This window comes from Perca fluviatilis, chromosome 22 (assembly GCF_010015445.1).
Source record: "Perca fluviatilis chromosome 22, GENO_Pfluv_1.0, whole genome shotgun sequence".
Classification (NCBI taxonomy): Eukaryota; Metazoa; Chordata; class Actinopteri; order Perciformes; family Percidae; genus Perca; species Perca fluviatilis.
The window spans coordinates 7,424,047-7,443,632 of record NC_053133.1 but is presented as its reverse complement, the minus strand read 5'-3'; the positions used below and the strand labels follow the sequence as shown (position 1 = coordinate 7,443,632).

Here is a 19,586-nt window from a genome sequence, read left to right as displayed (position 1 = left end):
CTGCTGCTTGGTCTTTGCCTCGCGCAATTACGCCTCCCGCGGAGCTCTATGCCAGCGTTAAACGAAACATTAGCACCTCATTTAAAAAATAAAACAGCTTTTCACGAGGACAGACAGCTCCCTGGGTAGTCTTATCATGCGCAAATTAGCCAATTTACCAAACCGTTCCCTCTCTCTCTCTCTCTCTCTCTCTCTCTCTCTCCTCTCTCTCTCTCACACACACACAACACACACACACACACAATCATCTAGACGCATCCTCGCTCTGCCTGGTGTGCATGTTGTTGTCACACTATCAAAGTTGAGTTGTAAAGGAAGTTACATGACGGTGAACGGTGAGTTGTGCTTGTGAAAACAGGAGCTTATTATTCCTACTAACAGCGCGTCTGGTGTACTTCACAGCATCTTTATAATTACTTTGTATTAGTATGATTATAATGTAATCATAATGTATTATAATAAAGAAAAAAAATTGGGGGGAGGGGATTAATTACAGGGTTATTATAGTTTATTTTAGACCATACATGGCTCTGGGCTAGACATCATTTCGTAAACACGTTGCCTATAATCTGCACTTTTATAAAGATTGGGTATTTTTGAAAGAAGGATGCATAAAAGTAGCCTACTTATTTGTCTCAATATGTGGTAGTTTGATCTAGTGGTCATCATCAGCTGGTTGTGAGATGATGCTCCATCGTTTCCTACATTATCACCCGCATCAGCATCCCGTATCCCGGCGCCACAGACACTGGCAAAACTAGTGTGGTCATGAGCCATATAACAAAACATCTTGAGGTAAACACTTGATTGACTGCTGGAAAGCACCGCCCCTGCCGCTCTGTGATTGGAGGAGCGGCTCTGGGGGGTGTCGCCTGTCAGGCTCTGGTATATATTGGCATAGCTTCGTCTCCAAGCCGTTGATTTGTATGGGAACCGGGACTAAGGTGGGACGAGCCGACTGAATGTAGTCGCTGTGTTTTGAAGAAAAGAAACCAGGCCCACATCTTTCCGTTTGTAGCGATCGGACAGTCGCATTTGTTTTTAATAACATACTGTCTGAGGATACTGAAAGCAGTTTCCAGAAGAAGGTGGATTCTCCTCTCAGCCATCTTGACTGCTGCTCGCCGCCCTGAAGCCTGTTTTCTCTCCTCCTCCTCCTCCTCTTCCTCAGCTGAAAGTAAACACGGCTTGCCCATTGCTTGCAACTCCGTGCAAGATCCTGAGAGAAGCGAGATGGGCTCGCTGCGCAACATCTAACCGGACCAGAGGCAAAAGCAGACGGCTGAGAGGATTTATTTCTGTTGTTACCCGAGCAGAAGAAGGGGGATGCAACGCGCCGGAGGGATGGACCTGTTTGGGATTTACCTGCTCCTCTCACTCGCTCTCCTGCCCCGATCGAGCTGCACCACGGCCAAGGAGATCACCTGCCAGGAGATAGCCGTGCCCCTGTGTAAGGGGATCGGCTACAACTACACCTACATGCCTAACCAGTTTAACCATGACACGCAGGACGAGGCTGGACTGGAGGTGCACCAGTTCTGGCCTCTGGTCGAGATTCAGTGTTCACCTGACCTGAAGTTCTTCTTGTGCAGCATGTACACCCCGATCTGCCTGGAGGACTATAAGAAACCTCTTCCCCCGTGCCGGAGCGTGTGTGAGAGAGCCCGGGCTGGCTGTGCGCCTCTCATGAGGCAGTACGGCTTCCCCTGGCCGGACAGGATGAAGTGCGACCTGCTGCCGGTGCAAGGCAACCCAGACACTCTGTGCATGGACTACAACAGAACCGACTCCACTACAGTCTCTCCTGTCCTCTCCAAACCCACCAACCATCCCGGTAAGGGTAACAATCCACCTAAAAATAAGCCCAGCCGACCCGACGCGCCTGGGAAATACAAGCCGCCTGTCGCCCCATGTGAGCCGGGGTGCAAGTGTTTGGAGCCTATGGTGCCGGTGAACACGGACCGTCACCCGCTCTATAACCGTGTCAAAACGGGTCAGATCACGAACTGCGCCATGCCGTGCCACAACCCTTATTTTACGCACGACGAGAGAGCATTCACCGCCTTTTGGATAGGACTTTGGTCCGTGTTGTGCTTCGTGTCAACTTTTGCCACGGTCGCCACTTTCCTCATCGACATGGAGCGGTTTAAGTATCCAGAGAGACCAATCATCTTCCTCTCAGCCTGTTACATGTTTGTGTCAGCCGGCTACATTGTCAGACTGATCGCCGGGCACGAGAACGTGGCGTGCAACCGGGAGTTCGATGTGGAGCACATCCACTATGAGACCACCGGCCCCGCGCTCTGCACTGTGGTCTTCCTCCTTATTTACTTTTTCGGCATGGCCAGCTCAATCTGGTGGGTCATCCTGTCTCTGACCTGGTTCCTCGCAGCCGGGATGAAGTGGGGCAACGAGGCGATCGCCAGTTACTCCCAGTACTTCCACCTGGCCGCCTGGCTCATCCCCAGCATGAAGTCCATTGCGGTCCTGGCGCTGAGCTCCGTGGACGGAGACTCGGTGGCTGGCATTTGCTACGTGGGGAACCAGAACCTGGACAACCTGCGGGGCTTCGTTTTAGCCCCTTTGGTGATTTATTTATTCATAGGCACTATGTTCCTCCTGGCCGGATTTGTGTCCCTGTTCAGGATCCGCAGCGTCATAAAACAAGGTGGCACCAAAACTGACAAACTAGAGAAGCTGATGATTCGAATAGGCATCTTCACAGTGCTCTACACGGTGCCAGCCACCATCATAGTCGCCTGTTACTTTTATGAGCAGCACAACAGGCAGAGCTGGGAGATCACACACAACTGCTCCAACTGTTTGTTAGAGAGGGACCGCAGGAGTCCGGACTATGCCGTTTTTATGTTGAAGTACTTTATGTGCCTTCTGGTGGGCATCACGTCCGGAGTGTGGATCTGGTCTGGTAAAACTTTGGACTCCTGGAGGACTTTTTGCACCAGGTGCTGCTGGGGCAGTAAAGGCACCAGTGGCTCCATGTACAGCGACGTGAGCACAGGACTAACGTGGAGGTCAGGAACGGCCAGCTCCGTGTCTTGCCCCAAGCAGATGCCATTGTCCCAGGTTTGAATGAGGGGGGAAAAAAGCAGCTTATGGGGACTGCTAATTGTTTGGGAGATAACCCATCACTCCCTGTCTTAAGCAATTTGCATAGTAATGAACTGCTGCTGAGGTGCCCCCCCCCCCCAATTCTCCCAAACATCTACACACCTCTGTGGGGAGAGGTGGTTGAAACAATGTACCTGGCATTCACACAGGTTAATTCCTCCCTGTTTATATGTATTAGAGGTACAGACTGTAGCTTTTTACGCAACCTGGGCATTACTTGTTGTAGGCAGAGTGACCGGTTTGTTCCTAACTAGCTTCATACAAAGAGCATTTGGGTTGTTATTGCCATTTTATCTACATAGTGCCAGATAACATTGTATAATTCAATCACGTCAAAGATGGTTTAAATTAAGCCTTAATAGTGCCCAAGTGTTTTACGGGTCATTCATTTTGTAATTTCAAATGTATTTATATAAAAGTTATGTAAAAAAAAAAAAGTGTACATTTGTGTATAAAAGAAAACTTTATAAGCTATTGTAAATTTGTACAAAGTGTAGATGTCTCTTTTTGTGAGAAAGCAAATATGACCTTTATTTTGACAATAAAACCTTTGATAAATCTCAACTTCTGTGTAACTTTGCAGTGTTTTCCCATGCAAAGGAGGCTGTTCGGTTTTCAAGCCTGTGCAGGCATATTTTGTGGTTCCTTGTGGTCACCGTGTTGAGGATGGCAGCAGGAATAGCAGTTTTTGAGAGTCCTGGCTAAAAAGGAAGCCCTTTTAACCATCAGAGACCGCTAATTAGAGGCAGGGGTTGAGTTGGAGCATCTCCATAATTGTTGAAGTCCTCTTCACATGCCTGCCGAAGCCCGCTTTCTTAATTTAGTAAAAGAGGGAGTGGGTGAATGGGGGGTATAAATGCAGGGAACAGACCCTTTTCATCTGCAGAAACTTTGATCTTTCCTTTTTAACAGCCTAGTATAAAGGTGGTGTGTATTAGGAGTGTCTGTCTGATGTGCCAAGGTTCCCTCTAAACGTCCCCATTTGGATGCTTTGACGTCCTACAATTGAAAGAGCATTTTGGAACCCCTCGCTTTTCTGAGTTTGTCAGCGCTGAAACCTGCCAGAGCCCCTGCGTCTTGTGTTTGTTTTTTTTTTTTCTTCGCAGAGGCTGAATTGAAACATCTTCTCTCTCGGCTCAAGCTGTGTCAGCGAGTGCAGGGGCCTTGACATGAATGATATTGAAATAGCAATGAAAGCCCCACAGGTGGTCTGTTCACATGATCTCACATCTTAGGGCCCCCTAATCGAGGCATTTTTTTTTTTTTGCTACAAATGTATCTGGTTTGGTCCCAATTAACCCAATGCGCTGGCATAAGATGATACACTGTAACCCAGCGTAGAAATGCCTTTGATTTTCTGGTCAATAGTGACAGTGGGCTTTGTAGTGACTGCTTTGTTCCTGCTGTATTCCTTTGCACTTAGACTGAAGATGTAAACCCCCAAAGCTTCTTTTTCACTGTAGTGCAGACATGCATCTGTTGGGAGTGTAATAAATCAGCCATAGAAATCCTGCATCAGTGCTGTCAGCAAAGACACCAGGCAATGAAGATGGAAGTCATAACAAAAATGTACTTCTTAAGCATTGTTCTTCCACGTAGCTCATCAACAGTTTTGAGTAGTTTGTTAAAGTCAGTGAAGATCAAGATTGGGAGTTTAAATCTTCATGGAAAATGTAAATATTGCACTGCTCTCTGTTTGGTAAACAACTTATTCTAGCATGCAAGTTCATGATCTGACCCATTGCTGCTATATTCCCATCAAGTTGTCACGGTTGCTTTCAGTCCTGCAGTTTGTTTTTCTCATTTTTACCTCAAAAACCTCAGTCCATGTGCAGCTCCAGCGCTCACTGGCAGCCTCTTAGCAGTGACATTAATATGCAGCCCCACCTAGTGACAGAAGCACAACTGCACACCTCCACAAGCCTCCTCACTTAAAACTCTGGGGTGTCCAAATTCTGAGAATGATGTCATTTTGCTCCTAATCTTAGAATCAGGAATAAGAGCAAAACATAAACCTCTTCAGTAGAGGTAGCAGCTACACACATGTGTATGATGATACACTGTTATCCCGAATTAGCAGACTTCACTAGAAATTTGCGTGGAAACCCGTTGCCTTAAACCCTTTAAGTTTTTACACAAGGTGAAATTTAACAGGTAAAGTTGTGTTAACACAGAGCGGTAAGTTGATGCAGTAGACAACTCAAGTTTACATTAGTAGTCATTACTAAAAATCATTAGTAAACATGAATAATTTTTTTCTGGAGTCATGATGTCTAAAATAAGCATTTTTAAAGTTAAAACTTACATTCAAGCCATTGCCAAATGAGTTGCTACAAAGCTAATTAATTGATTGGCTCCACACAACTCTCTCTGCATTTCTCAGTATGACTATGTTTACAAAATGGTGTAGCATTTAAAGTATCCCAAATGGCATATATTGTTATTGTCATCCTAATAGTCTAGGCCATTTTGATCTGTGAACACTTCTGAGTCACTGCAGTCAGAACTGACAAATCACAAATAAAGTTACTAGTAGCTTATAAGTCTATAAGCTACTTTTAATGAGAATTTGATGACACATAAGTCAAAGTTCAGGAACCACTCTTAAGACCATTCATTAGACATTTTAAAATTGACATTCACTGCTAAACACATCACCCTGACCCATATCCCCCCCCCGATAATACCCAACTACCTGGCTCCACAAACCAACTGTCCAGGCACTTAAAGCATTAGAACCTGGCTTGGCCGTTATGCGCACATTGTAATTAAAAGGTAACTACCTGTTTCCTCCACAGGGGTCAGCGACCCAGTTCAGTGCAATTTACAGGAGAAAGTATGAGAGAGCCATTAGACGAGCCTTCACACAGACAGGGCAGGGCTCTCAGAATGGTTGGGTATTAACTGGTAATAGTCCAGGTCAAGTCTGACTTCGTGGTTTACTTTTATTAGGAAGGATTTTATGGACATGCCAATTATCTGATCTTGTCAGGGCTTGTTCTCGACTGCTACCTGTGGCCCATAACATTTGTAAGGGATATTACTGGGCTGCATTGGTGCAGAGATGTAATAAGCAAAACTGGTAACAAATAAATCCATCAACCCGTGTATAAATCCAGGAGATGACCTTCCATGCAACTGATTGAATCGTCTTCTTGCCATTTCCCATCACTCTCTGTACACAGATGTGTAAAGCCTCATTTGTGGGGTCAGGAGGAACAATCTGACATTGTTGTCTATCAAATATTAATGGCAGCGTTTGATGGTAGGCAGACACAGAGGAGAGTAGAAGGATGATAGGCACGTCATGCTTTTTTATACTATTGATCCTTACGATACATCTGGGAGAAGGTAGAGAAGGGGATTGTTTTTTTTATCTCTTCATTCATCAGGAGGATATTGCAGCTGTGGACAGCAGCTTGTGATCTGCAATAGTTGTTTTTTTATTAAAGATTATGACAGGCAACTATATCAGACCATTGTTTAGTATGTCATGTGGGTGACAACATAAGTTACAAAAACAAAACTTAATGATGTTAAGAATAAAAAATGTGCCAACAAGAGTCAATTATATGTTGCTTTTACAGGGTTTTTTTTGTCGCTCTGTTACCAAAAAGCATGTACATCAAAACTGTAGTTCAAAGCACCGACATGTGATTAAATTACATTCCATAAATATGCTAGTTGGTATCATTTCTCTTTATTTTCCAGATTACTTTTGTCAGTGGAAGATGAACAATAGCACTAAAACCCCAGAGTTTCCACGAGTGTATTCTTCAATGCATAAAGCATATCAGTGACCCCGGGTTTCTGTGACCCATTTAGATTAATGAGGAAGCTCCTGACCTCCAGCTCAGGCACATTATTCCCAGCTGGCCATTTCAGACGGCAGATGTTGGAAAATAGAGGGGTTCAGCGCTCCGGCTTCATGGTTATAGTTTCAATGGGACTTGGACGTCATCAAGGCTGTTGCAGTTTGTTTAAAAAAAAAAAAAAATAGACAATTAATATTGGTCGGTCATGCAGTTCTTCACCAATAAATGATTTACTTGAGCACTATGACTGAGACTCACAAAGATATGAGCATAAAAAGCCGGCTCCCCGTTGGCACAGTCACAATGCCTCTGTGGTTTAGTAGTCCTTACAGTGCACCCCTGCTGCCTCTTCCAATCCAAGGACCCCCCCCACCACCACCTCCACACACACATACACACAGCGGCAGAACACTGTGTTCCCTCAGTCCTTCACTGACTGACTGACATGCACACAAAAGGAAAACTTCTTTCATCTGAAGCGCTGAGTGTTTTGCCAGATTCACTCTGGGTAGGGTCACATTAGGGGGCGATCTTAGTGCAACAAACGCGCCCACACTCATCACCGAAAATGGGTGTGATGTCACGGTTCTGATAATAAATAGCAGCAGAACAATCAGACTATGAGCAGCCAATGAGAGCGATGCTGTCGTTTAGTTTAAAAAAAAAGGGTGGTCCTACTTCTATGTACAAACTGTAACTGTTACTCTAATGTCAAGTGAAATATAATCACACATAATTTAGCCAAACCTTTCGAATTTTAAATTTTTTTTATTGAAAACAATTCAGCCCCATCATATCAATGGTCATTAGGTAGTTCCTTGCTGTCTCAATAGGTCACATCTCTTTTTTTAAATACAGCATTTTTGCATTATTTACAAAGATTTTTTTTTAAAAGGCTGTTTTAAAAAAGAATTATTAACATGTAATATGATATTAAAGGACAAACCTTTTATTATTATTATTCTTATTATTATGATTATTAATATTATTATTATGCTGTAAAATGAGTGTCACACCACACCTGAGCTCAACCACAGGCAAACTCAGTTAGCTCCTTCCACCGAAAGTCAAAGGCCTTGCTAGGTTGCATTAAACCAAATCAGAATGCTTTATTATTGTTGTTCATCCAAGATATCAAAATACATATTTCATCTACAGTTTATACTCCATAATAACATACGTTCCTCCAATCAGTCTGATGGAACAAAATGGCCCACTATACCATGTTTTTCCCCCATGAAGCAGCCTGTGCCATACTGCTGATGTACAGAAATAAAACTTTATTAAACACAATACTCAATTCTGTCCACTAGAGGGAGCCATTAACTAGACATTGTCTTTTCTCCGCCAGCTCTAAATAGATATTAGTAATTAACCGTTTAACTGACATTAAGAGTTTTGACTGATTAATACTACCAGTTAAACAGTTACAAACATTATTAAAAACAAAAACAACAAAAAAGAAAAATATGTAGCATACAATATATTTCTTAATTTCTTAACTAGTTAAAGTGGCAATGCTTAAGGCTGGGTTGCACCAATCAGGATTCATGTTTAAACCTGTTTTAAATCATGGTTTAACGTTAAATCGTGTTGCGCCAAACTTTTAAACTAGTTTAAAAATGTCTTTAAAGGTCAGTTTAGTCACTAAATCTAGATTAAATTGTATTCTGTTGCACCAAAACTTTAAACTCCAATTTAACTTATACTGTGATCCAGTATTAACTTTAAACTTACACTTGAGGAGGTTTAACTTTTAAACTGGCTACCTTATTAGGGACAGACTCAACCCAACTGAGTATTTTTCTCAAAATACCAGTTCAGCAAGAAAACTGTACAGGAAGATTGGAGCCAACAGTCAAACATGGCAGTGAAAGGATTGCAGCTGTAACATCACCAATGCTTCAACCCCTGGTTTACCTTGCAAGGTAGCTGGATTGTAAAGATATGACATCACGCAAAAATTGCGGGATCGAAAATCATGAAAATCCCTCTTGTCAGGTTCCAACCTAATGCGTTGGAACTACCAGCTTACAGCACCGATCAGCGTCCGGTGAGGAGCTACTGGCAGCTACGGGCGGGTTTAGGTGTGTGATGGCCATGACTGTTTGTTTAAAACAATGGCGGACTGATAGACAGATGGTTCATCCAATCACCTGCCACCTGTCTCAAGTCTTTCAGCTAGAGTCCAAGTCAAGTCTCAAGTCTCTCATGGTTATAATGAGTCTTGTAACCCCTGCTGCGTTCCATCCAGGCTGCTCAGAACACTGCATAGCTATATATATATATATATATATATAAGGAATTCAAATCATTGCAGCCAGTAAATTATTACGTAACAATTTTTACGGCAAACAAACAAACGCTCATTCATCTTTTCATAACATCTAGTGGACGACAGTCGGAGTTAACCTCCCGTAGGTCGTGGTTAAAGCAGGAAGCAAGCTGACGTTCGACGGCCAATGCTAAGCTAAACATGTTTGCTAACCTATCAGGGTGCGTTTTCAGGTATCTGATTAAATTAGATGTGGTTGAGCCAGAATCCTTTATCTTGATACCACACATTTAGCATTCAGCGCTTCTTTTGTTTGGGCCTAGGTTATAAGTTACGCAGGGAGGGGAATAACATTCAGTTCATCAGACGTTTCCGAAAAATAAAGATTAGTCACGAGTCCCGCATCTTGAGTCCGAGTCGAGACTGAAGTCTTTCAAGGACAAGTCTCAAGTCAAGTCTGAAGTCACTGTGTGTGCGATTTAAGTGCAACTTGAGTCCGAGTCTCAAACTCGAGTCCCCATTTCTGCCTGCCAGGCATTATTTAGGAGAAATTGGAGTTTCTCTGCCGACTCACAAGTAACTCTTACATGGCCTGGACCCATTGATGACTACGGCCAGTTTGGGTCCGATGAAGAGACTGTAGGCGTTTCCATAGCACTGCCTCAGATAGGAAAAGCCCAGTAAGAAACTTTTAAAATGCAACATGCAATGGATCTGCTTTTAATTCACGCCCGTGAAGATGACTAACCTTTAAAAATCAGCTACTACGAATAATGACATGTCTTACCTATTTAGATATTGTAGAGTAAATGGCCACATTTAATTTACAGCCAATCAGCTGTGCAAAACCAGCTAACATTCTTAGAGGAATTCATAACTAGTATTTATAGTAATAATGCACAATTCATACTCTGCACTAGCCTGACGTGGTGATACTCAGATTCTAGTCAGAATATGAGCTCGAATTTTGTGGGCGGGGCTAAGTTCGGCTGGCATCCAGGCTAACTCTGCACAATTTTATTAGGGAAGGCAACACGCTAGAAGCCACTCTGCCATGGACACACTGAATACTAGGGTTGGGCATCGTTTAGATTTTAACAATTCTGATTGCAATTCCGAGTCTTCCTTTCGATTCCGGTTCTTATCGATTCTCGATTCGGATTCTTTGAGTGGTGGAGTTGAAACGGGTCACATGCTTATTTCACAGATGAGAGGAAAGTTTTATTTTGATTCAAAGGTGGGTTGCAGTTTGATGGGGCTTTTTCAATGTAAAATAAAGCCACACTAGAGCACCGCTTACTGTGCTCCATGGCTGCAACACAACAAGCGCCTGGCCGCTACGGAAAACCAAAACTTGCGCATGTTAAATTTGGAACCCATGATCAGATTTGAAACCAAATCCTCCAGACGATTCCAAACGATTCCAAACAATGGAATCGTAATTTTTCAAACAATTCCAAGTAGGAATTGGTTCTTGATGCCCAACCCTACTGAATACTCACTCTGTATGAGTAAGTTCTGTTGTGCTTCTAGGTAACGTTACAGCTTCTAGGCGTGAATGTGTGTGGCTGATGATGATCAATCAGTAGCATAACAATGAAAGGCTAAGAGTCCCGTGTCAGTGTTTTTTTACCCTCTCAATGTCCCTCATGGGGTTGTGCTGGCTGAGGTTCAACATGTTCCTCAGTATCTGTAACAGTAATGGAGTAGGCCCTGGAGGAAAGTTCTTTGGTCTCTGACATTTGAGACAGAGAATGAAGAAGAAAACACAGATCCATAGTAGGATGAAACAAACATAGTGGAATGGTTTAGGCTGACATGAAAAGGAGCTGTAGGCCAGTACCTGGCTTTAAAGACCATAGACTGTATATAAAGATGGACGACGCGTCTCCACTTCCTCCCTCTGTACATAAATAAAGCCACACTATGCTGGAGTTCATCCAGTTTGGCCCATAGACTGTAACGTTATGAGATTTGGCTCATCAACCAGTCCTGTTCTCATTACTATAATAATTTGTTGGTCATAACCAATGTAACCTGTGTATGTTTACTCACTATGTGCAATTCATATATCCACACTTTGCATCCTTTGTTTGGGAATATCCCATATTACATGTAACTAACTTTATTATGGGGCAGTGCAATACTTTATTGTATCAGGGCCTGTGCAATATGATTTTATTTATTCGTTGCTCATCCTAGAGCACATTGTTGACTTGTTATACATTGTTATGTGCTTACTGTCTGTTAATTTCTGGTGTATGTGTGTGCATGCAGCTGTTGCCAGCACTTCTCTTTGCCCAAGACAAATTTCTTTCGGGACAATAAAGTTTATCTTATCTTATCTTATGTCCAATCGCTTACATGGAGGGGGCAGGATTTATGACCTTCACTGCAGGCAGCCACCAGGGGGTGCTCAGCGTGTTTTAGCTTCACTTCATACAGTCTATGCAGCTTTATTATGGAACCCACGCAACTTCTAGGAAAGGCCCGCCCTTCAATAGCATTCACACACTACCATTTGCCAGGTGTACATGCTTACGCAATACCATGGAAATCCAGAGTTCTCACGAGCGCACAATTTGAATTTGCTCAGCGAGTCACTCTGGCATTCAGTAATGATGCTCATTAACTATGCCCTTGTAGCCGAGCTGCACCAATCACATCGGTGTATCTGATATAGGCGGGCCAGAGGCGAGCTAAACAGATGACGACAGCGCTGCAACGTCAAAGTCATTAGTAAACATTGCAAGATGGCTACGGATGAACACCAGAGGCCTGTACTACGAAGCAGGATTTGGCGTTAGCGAGCTAACTTCAGGTTCAACCCAGGATTTTCTGTATCACGAAGGTGGATCACTTGTTATTGGGTTCAATCGCCGTGGTAACTCATGCTGAACGCCTAACCTGGTCGGGAGCAGGTTAAGTTGGAGATGAGAGATCAACCGGTGTAAAAGCACCGCCTACTGACCAATCAATACTTCTATGTGAACGCGCGCGCCGCTGGATTGGGAAACCCTGGGTTGACTGAACTAGTTGATAACCAGCGTCGTAGTACAGGTTATGTGGGACCGCGGTTGTTAGGTTAGGTGAAGCCGGATAACTGAAAGAGATCCAGGACATGTTGATCTTGCTTCGTAGTACAGGCCTCTGAATGAGTTAGACTTGGCATTTTATGTAAAAGAGGAACAGAAGACGGAGCTCGAATTGTTCCTTTGCATGAAGGACGTTTTTGCTGTTTTGCCGACCGGATACGGCAAGACTTTAATCTACCAGCCCCTCGAGTTGGGCCATTTTCATTACTCATTGCCAGACCCTTAATCTTTCGGATTTGGGTCTGGATTTCCAGGCTACTTACACAAGGTAACGTAACCCAATTTGTTCAGGTCTTATCCCCTGACCAATCGGCTATCCTAACCTTAACCACTCGAGGTCAACGCCAAACCAATCGAGCTGCTTCGTAGGGCGGGCCTTTCCTAGAAGTTACAAGGGTTCCATAATAACGCGTCTATGCAACAACCCTGGGAAAGACACGGCAGAGCAGGTTCTGACAGGCTTTGGTTGGGTTATCAACAACTGTGCATGAGCATTGGGACAGCCCCCTATGCTTCACGCCTCCTCGCTGCTGCTCTGTTTGCTGTCAGGCAGCATAATCAGCAGCATGGGACACACCTGTGACAGCAGGCATGCTAGATTTTCCGCATTCCATTTTACTTGCAGCAACAAGCTAAAGGCTGACATTGACCGCTGCAAACAGTGCTGCAAACTAAATGGGTAATTAAGGGGAAAAACTAATGATCCACTCACCTAACTTGCCAGAAAAGGATTGAAATACGTCTTAAATGGCGTTTATTCCTTATATAAATTTCTTAGAAATTAGTGTTTAAGGACTCAAGGACTTTTAGTTGAGATCAGGCACAGATTGGGGTTTCATATTAAAAAGGTTAACAGTGACTCTAAACACATGGCAGGACACCCAGGAGGGGCTTGATATGGGCCCACAGCTAATTTTTGGCCAGGGTAGGTTAATCCCACCCTGCCTGAAACTCTGACCTGCATGTATGCATTTTAAAAAAACAGCTTGTAGAACCCTAAAGCCCCTATATCCTGCAAGCTGTGGCTTATGTTTTACTGTACTCTGAGTGCCCCAGCCTTTCAAGCTGCCAAATTTACCTGCTGAGCCTAACACGTTATTAATCAGGACGGTCTGAAATACACAAAAGGAAAGAACTGCTGCCTAATAAATCAAATGAAGTGACATTGCACTTATTGTGGGTAGGGGCCACTTCAATAATGTTTAGAAAATCTACAGCACAGGAAATTCAGGAGGGAAAAAAAGTTTAAAAAACGTGTCTTTAACAGATTGGCCTGATATATTGATGGAAAGAGTCACAACATAAATGTTTTATGAAGATACATGTATTCACATATCACAATCTGTCATCACAATGCCGGATGGCATCAGACTTCAAGTGTTGGATTCGATAAAGGGCAGCATTTCACATTTTGCGTCACTGGAGGGCAGCATGATTTCAAACTGCAGTATTGGTAAAGCGACTGCAGCACAATGGACTGGATCAAACAAGAATAGTTACAATAAAGTGCCTTGAAAAGTTCAAGTCGTCAATGTCATCGTCAAGAGTCAATGATACATAGAGACATAAGAGATCGAATAAAATATCAAAGAATTTTCACTTCATAAAGAAACTATACAAGCGTAGCGTATGAAACTGTACATACATTTATTTGACACTGTATTGGAAGATTACAAGAACATTTTAATTTTTTTATTGGAAAAATAGCTTCATTATACCATTTACAAGAACATTTTGCAATCTGCCCAGACCTTAAAGGACAGAATTGCAGTGCACACAAGTATAACTGAGTCCAGCTTTGGCTTCTACACTAAACACTGTGTATGGAGGAGGTGCGGCACCATTAGACCTGCTGTGGTCTTATGAAAACCCCCTGTGGTCACTCTTATGACAGTCAGGCTGCAGCCCTCAGTAGATAGGTGAGATACGAGGCTTTTGAGCTTTTGTTGTCACCTTCAAAGAGACCACAAGAGGAGGAAGATCAAGAGCTATCCGTTTACACAGAGACTGGCCCCTCAGCTATAGAGCGTGGAAGTGTTTCTGTGATGCCACTGATTTACTGTGGGAGTCTCCTCACAATCACCTGTATAAAGTAGTCCAGAGACTTCAAGAAAGTAGACTTCAAAAAAAATCTGGAAACATTTCAGCAAAGGAACAAGTTAATTGAACTATACTGTCTTGTGACGTGTGTCACAGTGGGAGCTGGTGTCTGACCCACATTCATCTGAGCTTTGATCGAGGTGAAAGCAAAGCCCCAGCGAGCGGAGAGGAGATATCCTGAAGGGCAACGGGCCACTCCGCTCCTTTGCAGCGCTCCGCCGTGCTCTATTTCTAGTCACAGTGTATGTTCAGGCTTGTATTCCTCCTAAGCTCCGCGAGGCCCTGAAATAGAGTGACAAGCCGTCTCCATAAATACAGAGCCCCTATGGGGGAACATAATTGCTTTGTGAGTCTATGCTTTCGGGGGCCTTCGTAGTGTCCTTCACTTCTGACAGAGGAATCCTTTTCCATTCCGTGAGTTAAATAACACCACCTTAGTCAGATTATTGCCTTTCATTTGGGCCTGACCCTCTGATTCCAAAAGGTCCCCCCAAGCGCAGGGCCTGGAGACTACCCCGTGTCCTTTGACCTCAGTGATCCAAACACAAAAGAGACCGTGGTATCATGTGGTGGTAGGTGGGCTTGGATATGTGGGACAGGTCAAGGCCTGTCTTTGTTTATGGACAGTGTGTCCAGGGAGGTGGGGGGTAAAAGCCAACAAGGGAAGAAACAGGTGGACTGCTCTCTTTTAGATTTTCTCAAGGCTGAGGTTTGTTTAAGGCTAGAGTGTCCTGTCATTCTTCACTTGTTTTGTGAAGAGAGGTCCCATTCAGGACTTGGATTCTTGTCGCTTTGAATCACTCAGCTACTGCTCCTCAAAGGCAATGTGATCTGATGGCGTGATGAAATCACAGCAAATGTGATTATGCCTCATCAGTCTAAAAGGTGTCTGGTGAACGCATTGCCGTTTTGGATTCTCCTGAAGTGGCAGCGCAGTCTGCATTTCAAAACGAGGTGCGGAGCATGGCAGGATGTCAGCTCCGACAGTTGTTGCCACTGTGTAAGCCCTGGGTTATCTCTGTTTGTTTCTCATATTGCTCTCACATCTATTCGTCCCATCCTTGTGTTCCAAAATAACCTGGAAATAAAGCAATCCAACCCTCACACCCACTCTGATCTTTTCTCTTGCCCGTCATCATTGGTCTGTAACTCTGCCCCGCTACCCAGCTCAACCAGCGTATACTGACCCACCCTTCTGGTACAGATCGTTGTTGCTGTGGAAACGTCCCCGAAGGGCCCTTCTGGCTCCACGGGGGAAGACCCAAGGTCCCGTCTAGGTGGAGGTGGCGGTTTGAGTCGACTGCGTTTGCTCACACGAATGGATCTGGGTGTACCCACTGGCTCTGGGGGGCAGAGAGCCACCTCGCTGCCATTCCTTTCCGGAGCCTCCTCTTGGGAAAAAGAGTAGCCATTGTTCCCGTTAGTGTTGCATCCTGGAGGTCCTGGAGAGCGTGGGAGAGAGGAGCGCTCCAGGCAGGGTGGTTCCTGACCTAAAGCCAGCACACCCCCTCCACCAGAGCCCTTGCTGCCTTGCCTCTTCCGGAAACTCCCTGCGTGACAAGCCTCTGCCTCTAGATCCGGCTGAGCCATGGAGGCATTCGGGTCCATTCCTCTGGAGGCTCCTCTGCCTGAAAGGAAACACTGCTCTTCCTCATAAATCTTCTCCAACATCACCTTCTTCTTGCTCTTCTGCCTAACCGACCGCTTGATGGCGCAGATGAAATCCATCACGTTTAGGAGAAGGGAAAGAGCAGCCACACCGAGCATGAAGTTGAGCATCACGGTCTTCTCGGTGGGCCTGGAGATGTAGCAGTCCACCTGGGTAGTGCACGGCGGTTGCTGGCACAGGAACCTCCTGGGGATGTAGAAACCAAACAGATAATAGTGAGCTGCCCCAAACCCTGCCTCCAGCAGTGTTCTGACCATCAGATGGAGGATGTAGGCCCCCGTGAAGCACCGGGCCCATCCTCGCTCAGTCACCAGAGGCATCTTGGTTACAGATGCCTTGCTGAACGGCTCCTGGTGGATCTTAAACAACGGCGAGGCTTTGGCGTGACCCGAGGAGTTCAAGTCCACAGTGAGGTCATTCGAGACCTTATGGACCACGTAAATGATAAAGATGATGTAGGGGAGACACAAGATAATGAGCTGGACCAGCCAGAAGCGGAAGAGAGAGATGGGAGAAAACAGATCATAGCACACGTTGGCGCAGCCGGGCTGAATGGTGTTACACACAAATCGCTCCTGCTCGTCCTGATAGAGAGGATAACCAGCAAAGAGGAGGATCAGGACCCGCAGGAAAATCATCAGGATGAGCCACATCTTTCCTGAAAAATAAGCACATTGGGATTAAAAAATGTGCTGATTTGACAATGATTCATGAAATAAGGCACAGATATTAGGAAAAAAGTGCCTGTTTGAGATTTCACCATGAGGTTTATAGATCTGCAAAAAAGCCAACATTTCACTGCACACCTACATAATACAGAAACCAGGGAATGTGTCAGTTAGGTCAACTCACCCATCAAAGTGATGCTGTGACCGACAGAGATGAAGATGACCTCAGAGGCACTCAGAGATCCCGCCATGCTTGCTGTGCTCAAGGCCCTCCAAAATAAAAATAAAAAAACGTTGTCCAGTTCCAGGCACCAAGGGAATTGAACACAAATGGTAAACTCTTGAGCCAGCACCTCACCCTCTATCCAGCCACCTCTCCCCTACCCTTTCTACCAAAGGGCACAGTGGCTTCTAGTGGCACAATAACCTCCAGGTTGACGGACACAACATTCCCTCAGCAGTCCGACTCTCTCTCTCTTTCTCCTAGAGGGAATATGTGCCAGGTTCCGCTAGAGAAAATCCAACGTGATCCATTTGAGTCTCTGAAAGACCCATGTAAATACTCTGTCTTACCTCTTCCTCTGTCCCCTGCAGACAACTGTCTGTCCTCAGACAACAGAAGACGGGAGTGAGCCCCATTGTGGGTCTATTCTTAACACACTTCCAAAGGCACGTCGCCGTCCTGGCATTGCAGAGATATTTTGGTGCCGCTGGTCGTCCTTACAGGACAGGAACAAGCCTCTGGGCTTACTCACTCTAAATTGCTGTATTAAGCTCCCAAGCACAATGTTAAGCACCATCTGTACCATATTAAATACAAGCTGCCGCATCTTCCAGTGATGAATCAAGGTAGCATGTAGATATGCAGACTGTGGATTAGCTCCCATGAAATGTTAGTAGGTTGTAAATTGTATTTTCCCACAGCTGATGCCAGTTTATGACTGATAAGGACCTACTGTGTAGTCATTAATTATGGGTATCAGGTAATAGTTCATTTCAGAATCAGTTTTATTGCCAAGTCAGTACTTACAAGGAATTTGCTTTACTATTATGATCAACTTGAACCAGATTAAGACAATTTAAAAGAAATTTAAATTAGATTAATTCTTCATTTAAAATAAGCTGTAACAAAATGAAAATTTCCCTCCTAAAACGATTATACACCGGACATCAGTTCCTTTCGCACATGCTGCATCCACCCTTGCTCATGGACTAGGTCTCTGGTGTATCCCACTATGGCTAAATACAGTTGGCTTGGCTTATAATCACTACAGATCAATGGTCATTAGCAGACAAATCAATGGTTATTAGCACCTATACTGTAAATGTAAATTGACTGTTTTTATATAGCGCTTTTCTAGTCTTAACGACTACTCAACGCGCTTTAACATAGTACAGGAACCATTCACCATTCACACACATTCATACACTGGGGGCCGAGGCTGCCGTACACCTGCTCATCAGATAAACATTCATACACATTTACACTCCGATGTCACAGCATCAGGGGCAACTCAGGGTTCAGTGTCTTGCCCAAAGACACTTCGGCATGGAACCGCAGGGCCAGGGACCGAACCACCAACCTTCAGATTGGCAGGCGACCTCTCTACCACTTAGCCACAGCCGCCCCACTTAGCCACAGCCGCCCCTGGCTCTCAGTACGAATCCCACATAGCGTATTTTGAATGAACGGCAAAGCTAAGATTGGAAATATATAATGGATTCTGTTGAAAATGAATACTGTGTGAAATAGAATTTTTGTCTTGATAACATAGAACAGAAAATGAATTACACCTGCAATTCATTTGCACGAGCACTGTAGTGCTGACATTGCATAAGGGTGGTAGATGGTATGTGGCATTGGTAACGTTTGAATGGAGTGATGAGCAAGTGGGGGCAGCGATTTATTAACTGGGCTATAGCTAAAACAGTAATATACAAATATATTTAAAAAAAATAAACTATGTCCAGCAAAAATAAAGTAAAACCCGAACATAAAACCCACAGCAAAACACCAGCCTCCCCTCCACTACAGAGGAGTGACCAGCAGTGACTGAGTGGTTCCCTCCTCAGCCTCCTTTAAACTGGAACATACCATCTGCTCAAGTAAGCACAGGGTGAGCTAAACAGGTGCAACCATTCCAAGAATACTCAGTAACAAGTAAGTAAATAACTATTTTAAGATACTTAACTACAGTAATAGCAACATCTTAAGTTGGCAATTAGCTCACACATGCTCTCATATACGCACACCAACTTTAAAACAGTGTCATCTATTGATCAGTTTTACTCCTTTCCATCATATACTTGGGGGAGACCTGTTGCTGCTCTCATAAGGAGGCACTCCTGTTTTTCAATTTCACTCATTGTGCAAATGACCTGCAACAACACACAAAAACACCTTATGTTTCCCCTCTAAAGATTTCTACAAACATATCACCTGCTTTTATACAATTAAAGAATACAATAGTTTGCCTGATGTGCTCAATGGATTGTTTCTTTACGTTATTGGCTCTCCTTGAGCATAGTTGATGTCATTTTTGTGAAGATATTAGGTTTATGAGATGTTTTTTTTTTTAAATAGTTGCTGACTTCAGTGTTTACAAATCAGACGCCTATTAAAATGTTTGTTTCCTGATTGTCATGTAATATTACATACACGTGTGTGCCTCCTGTGGATTGCTACAATGATGGAGTAGATAATAACCCCAGTGACTGATCTGTACTCATTGTCACACAAAGCAAGGAGGCAAGGACTCTTTGTCCTTATGTTCTGTCTCATCTGCTTCAACTCATTTTTATCACAGATGTAAGGTGCGTCAAAGACAAAAGAAA

General features: G+C 44.1%; 2 protein-coding genes across 3 annotated transcripts; one reads left to right on the top strand and one right to left on the bottom strand.

The window, feature by feature from the left end:
• The first annotated feature begins 933 nt into the window (after nt 1-933).
• fzd8a (frizzled class receptor 8a) lies at nt 934-3,693 on the top strand. Its single transcript, XM_039790976.1, has one exon. It carries the CDS (start codon nt 1,327-1,329, stop codon nt 3,088-3,090), a length of 1,764 nt encoding a protein of 587 aa, XP_039646910.1. The 5' UTR covers nt 934-1,326; the 3' UTR covers nt 3,091-3,693.
• A 10,330-nt stretch (nt 3,694-14,023) lies between these two features.
• LOC120551990 (gap junction delta-4 protein) lies at nt 14,024-17,246 on the bottom strand. Of its 2 annotated transcripts, none has more exons than XM_039789591.1 (2): nt 16,936-17,246; nt 14,024-16,741 (listed from the first exon to the last, which is right to left on the bottom strand). In XM_039789591.1, exons 1-2 carry the CDS (start codon nt 17,000-17,002, stop codon nt 15,516-15,518), a joined length of 1,293 nt encoding a protein of 430 aa, XP_039645525.1. In that variant the 5' UTR covers nt 17,003-17,246; the 3' UTR covers nt 14,024-15,515. The 2 variants fall into 2 exon arrangements, with proteins under 2 accessions (XP_039645525.1, XP_039645526.1); XM_039789592.1 differs by having other exon boundaries at nt 14,024-16,736; nt 16,936-16,995.
• Nucleotides 17,247-19,586: the final 2,340 nt, after the last annotated feature.

Coding starts and splice junctions, on each gene's coding strand:
- LOC120551990 (XM_039789591.1), bottom strand. CDS start 17,002: ATGGCGGGATCTCTGAGTGCCTCTGAGGTCATCTTCATCTCTGTCGGT. Junction 16,742..16,935: donor TCACAGCATCACTTTGATGG/GTGAGTTGACCT, acceptor CTTATTTTTCAG/GAAAGATGTGGCTCATCCTG.
- fzd8a (XM_039790976.1), top strand. CDS start 1,327: ATGCAACGCGCCGGAGGGATGGACCTGTTTGGGATTTACCTGCTCCTC.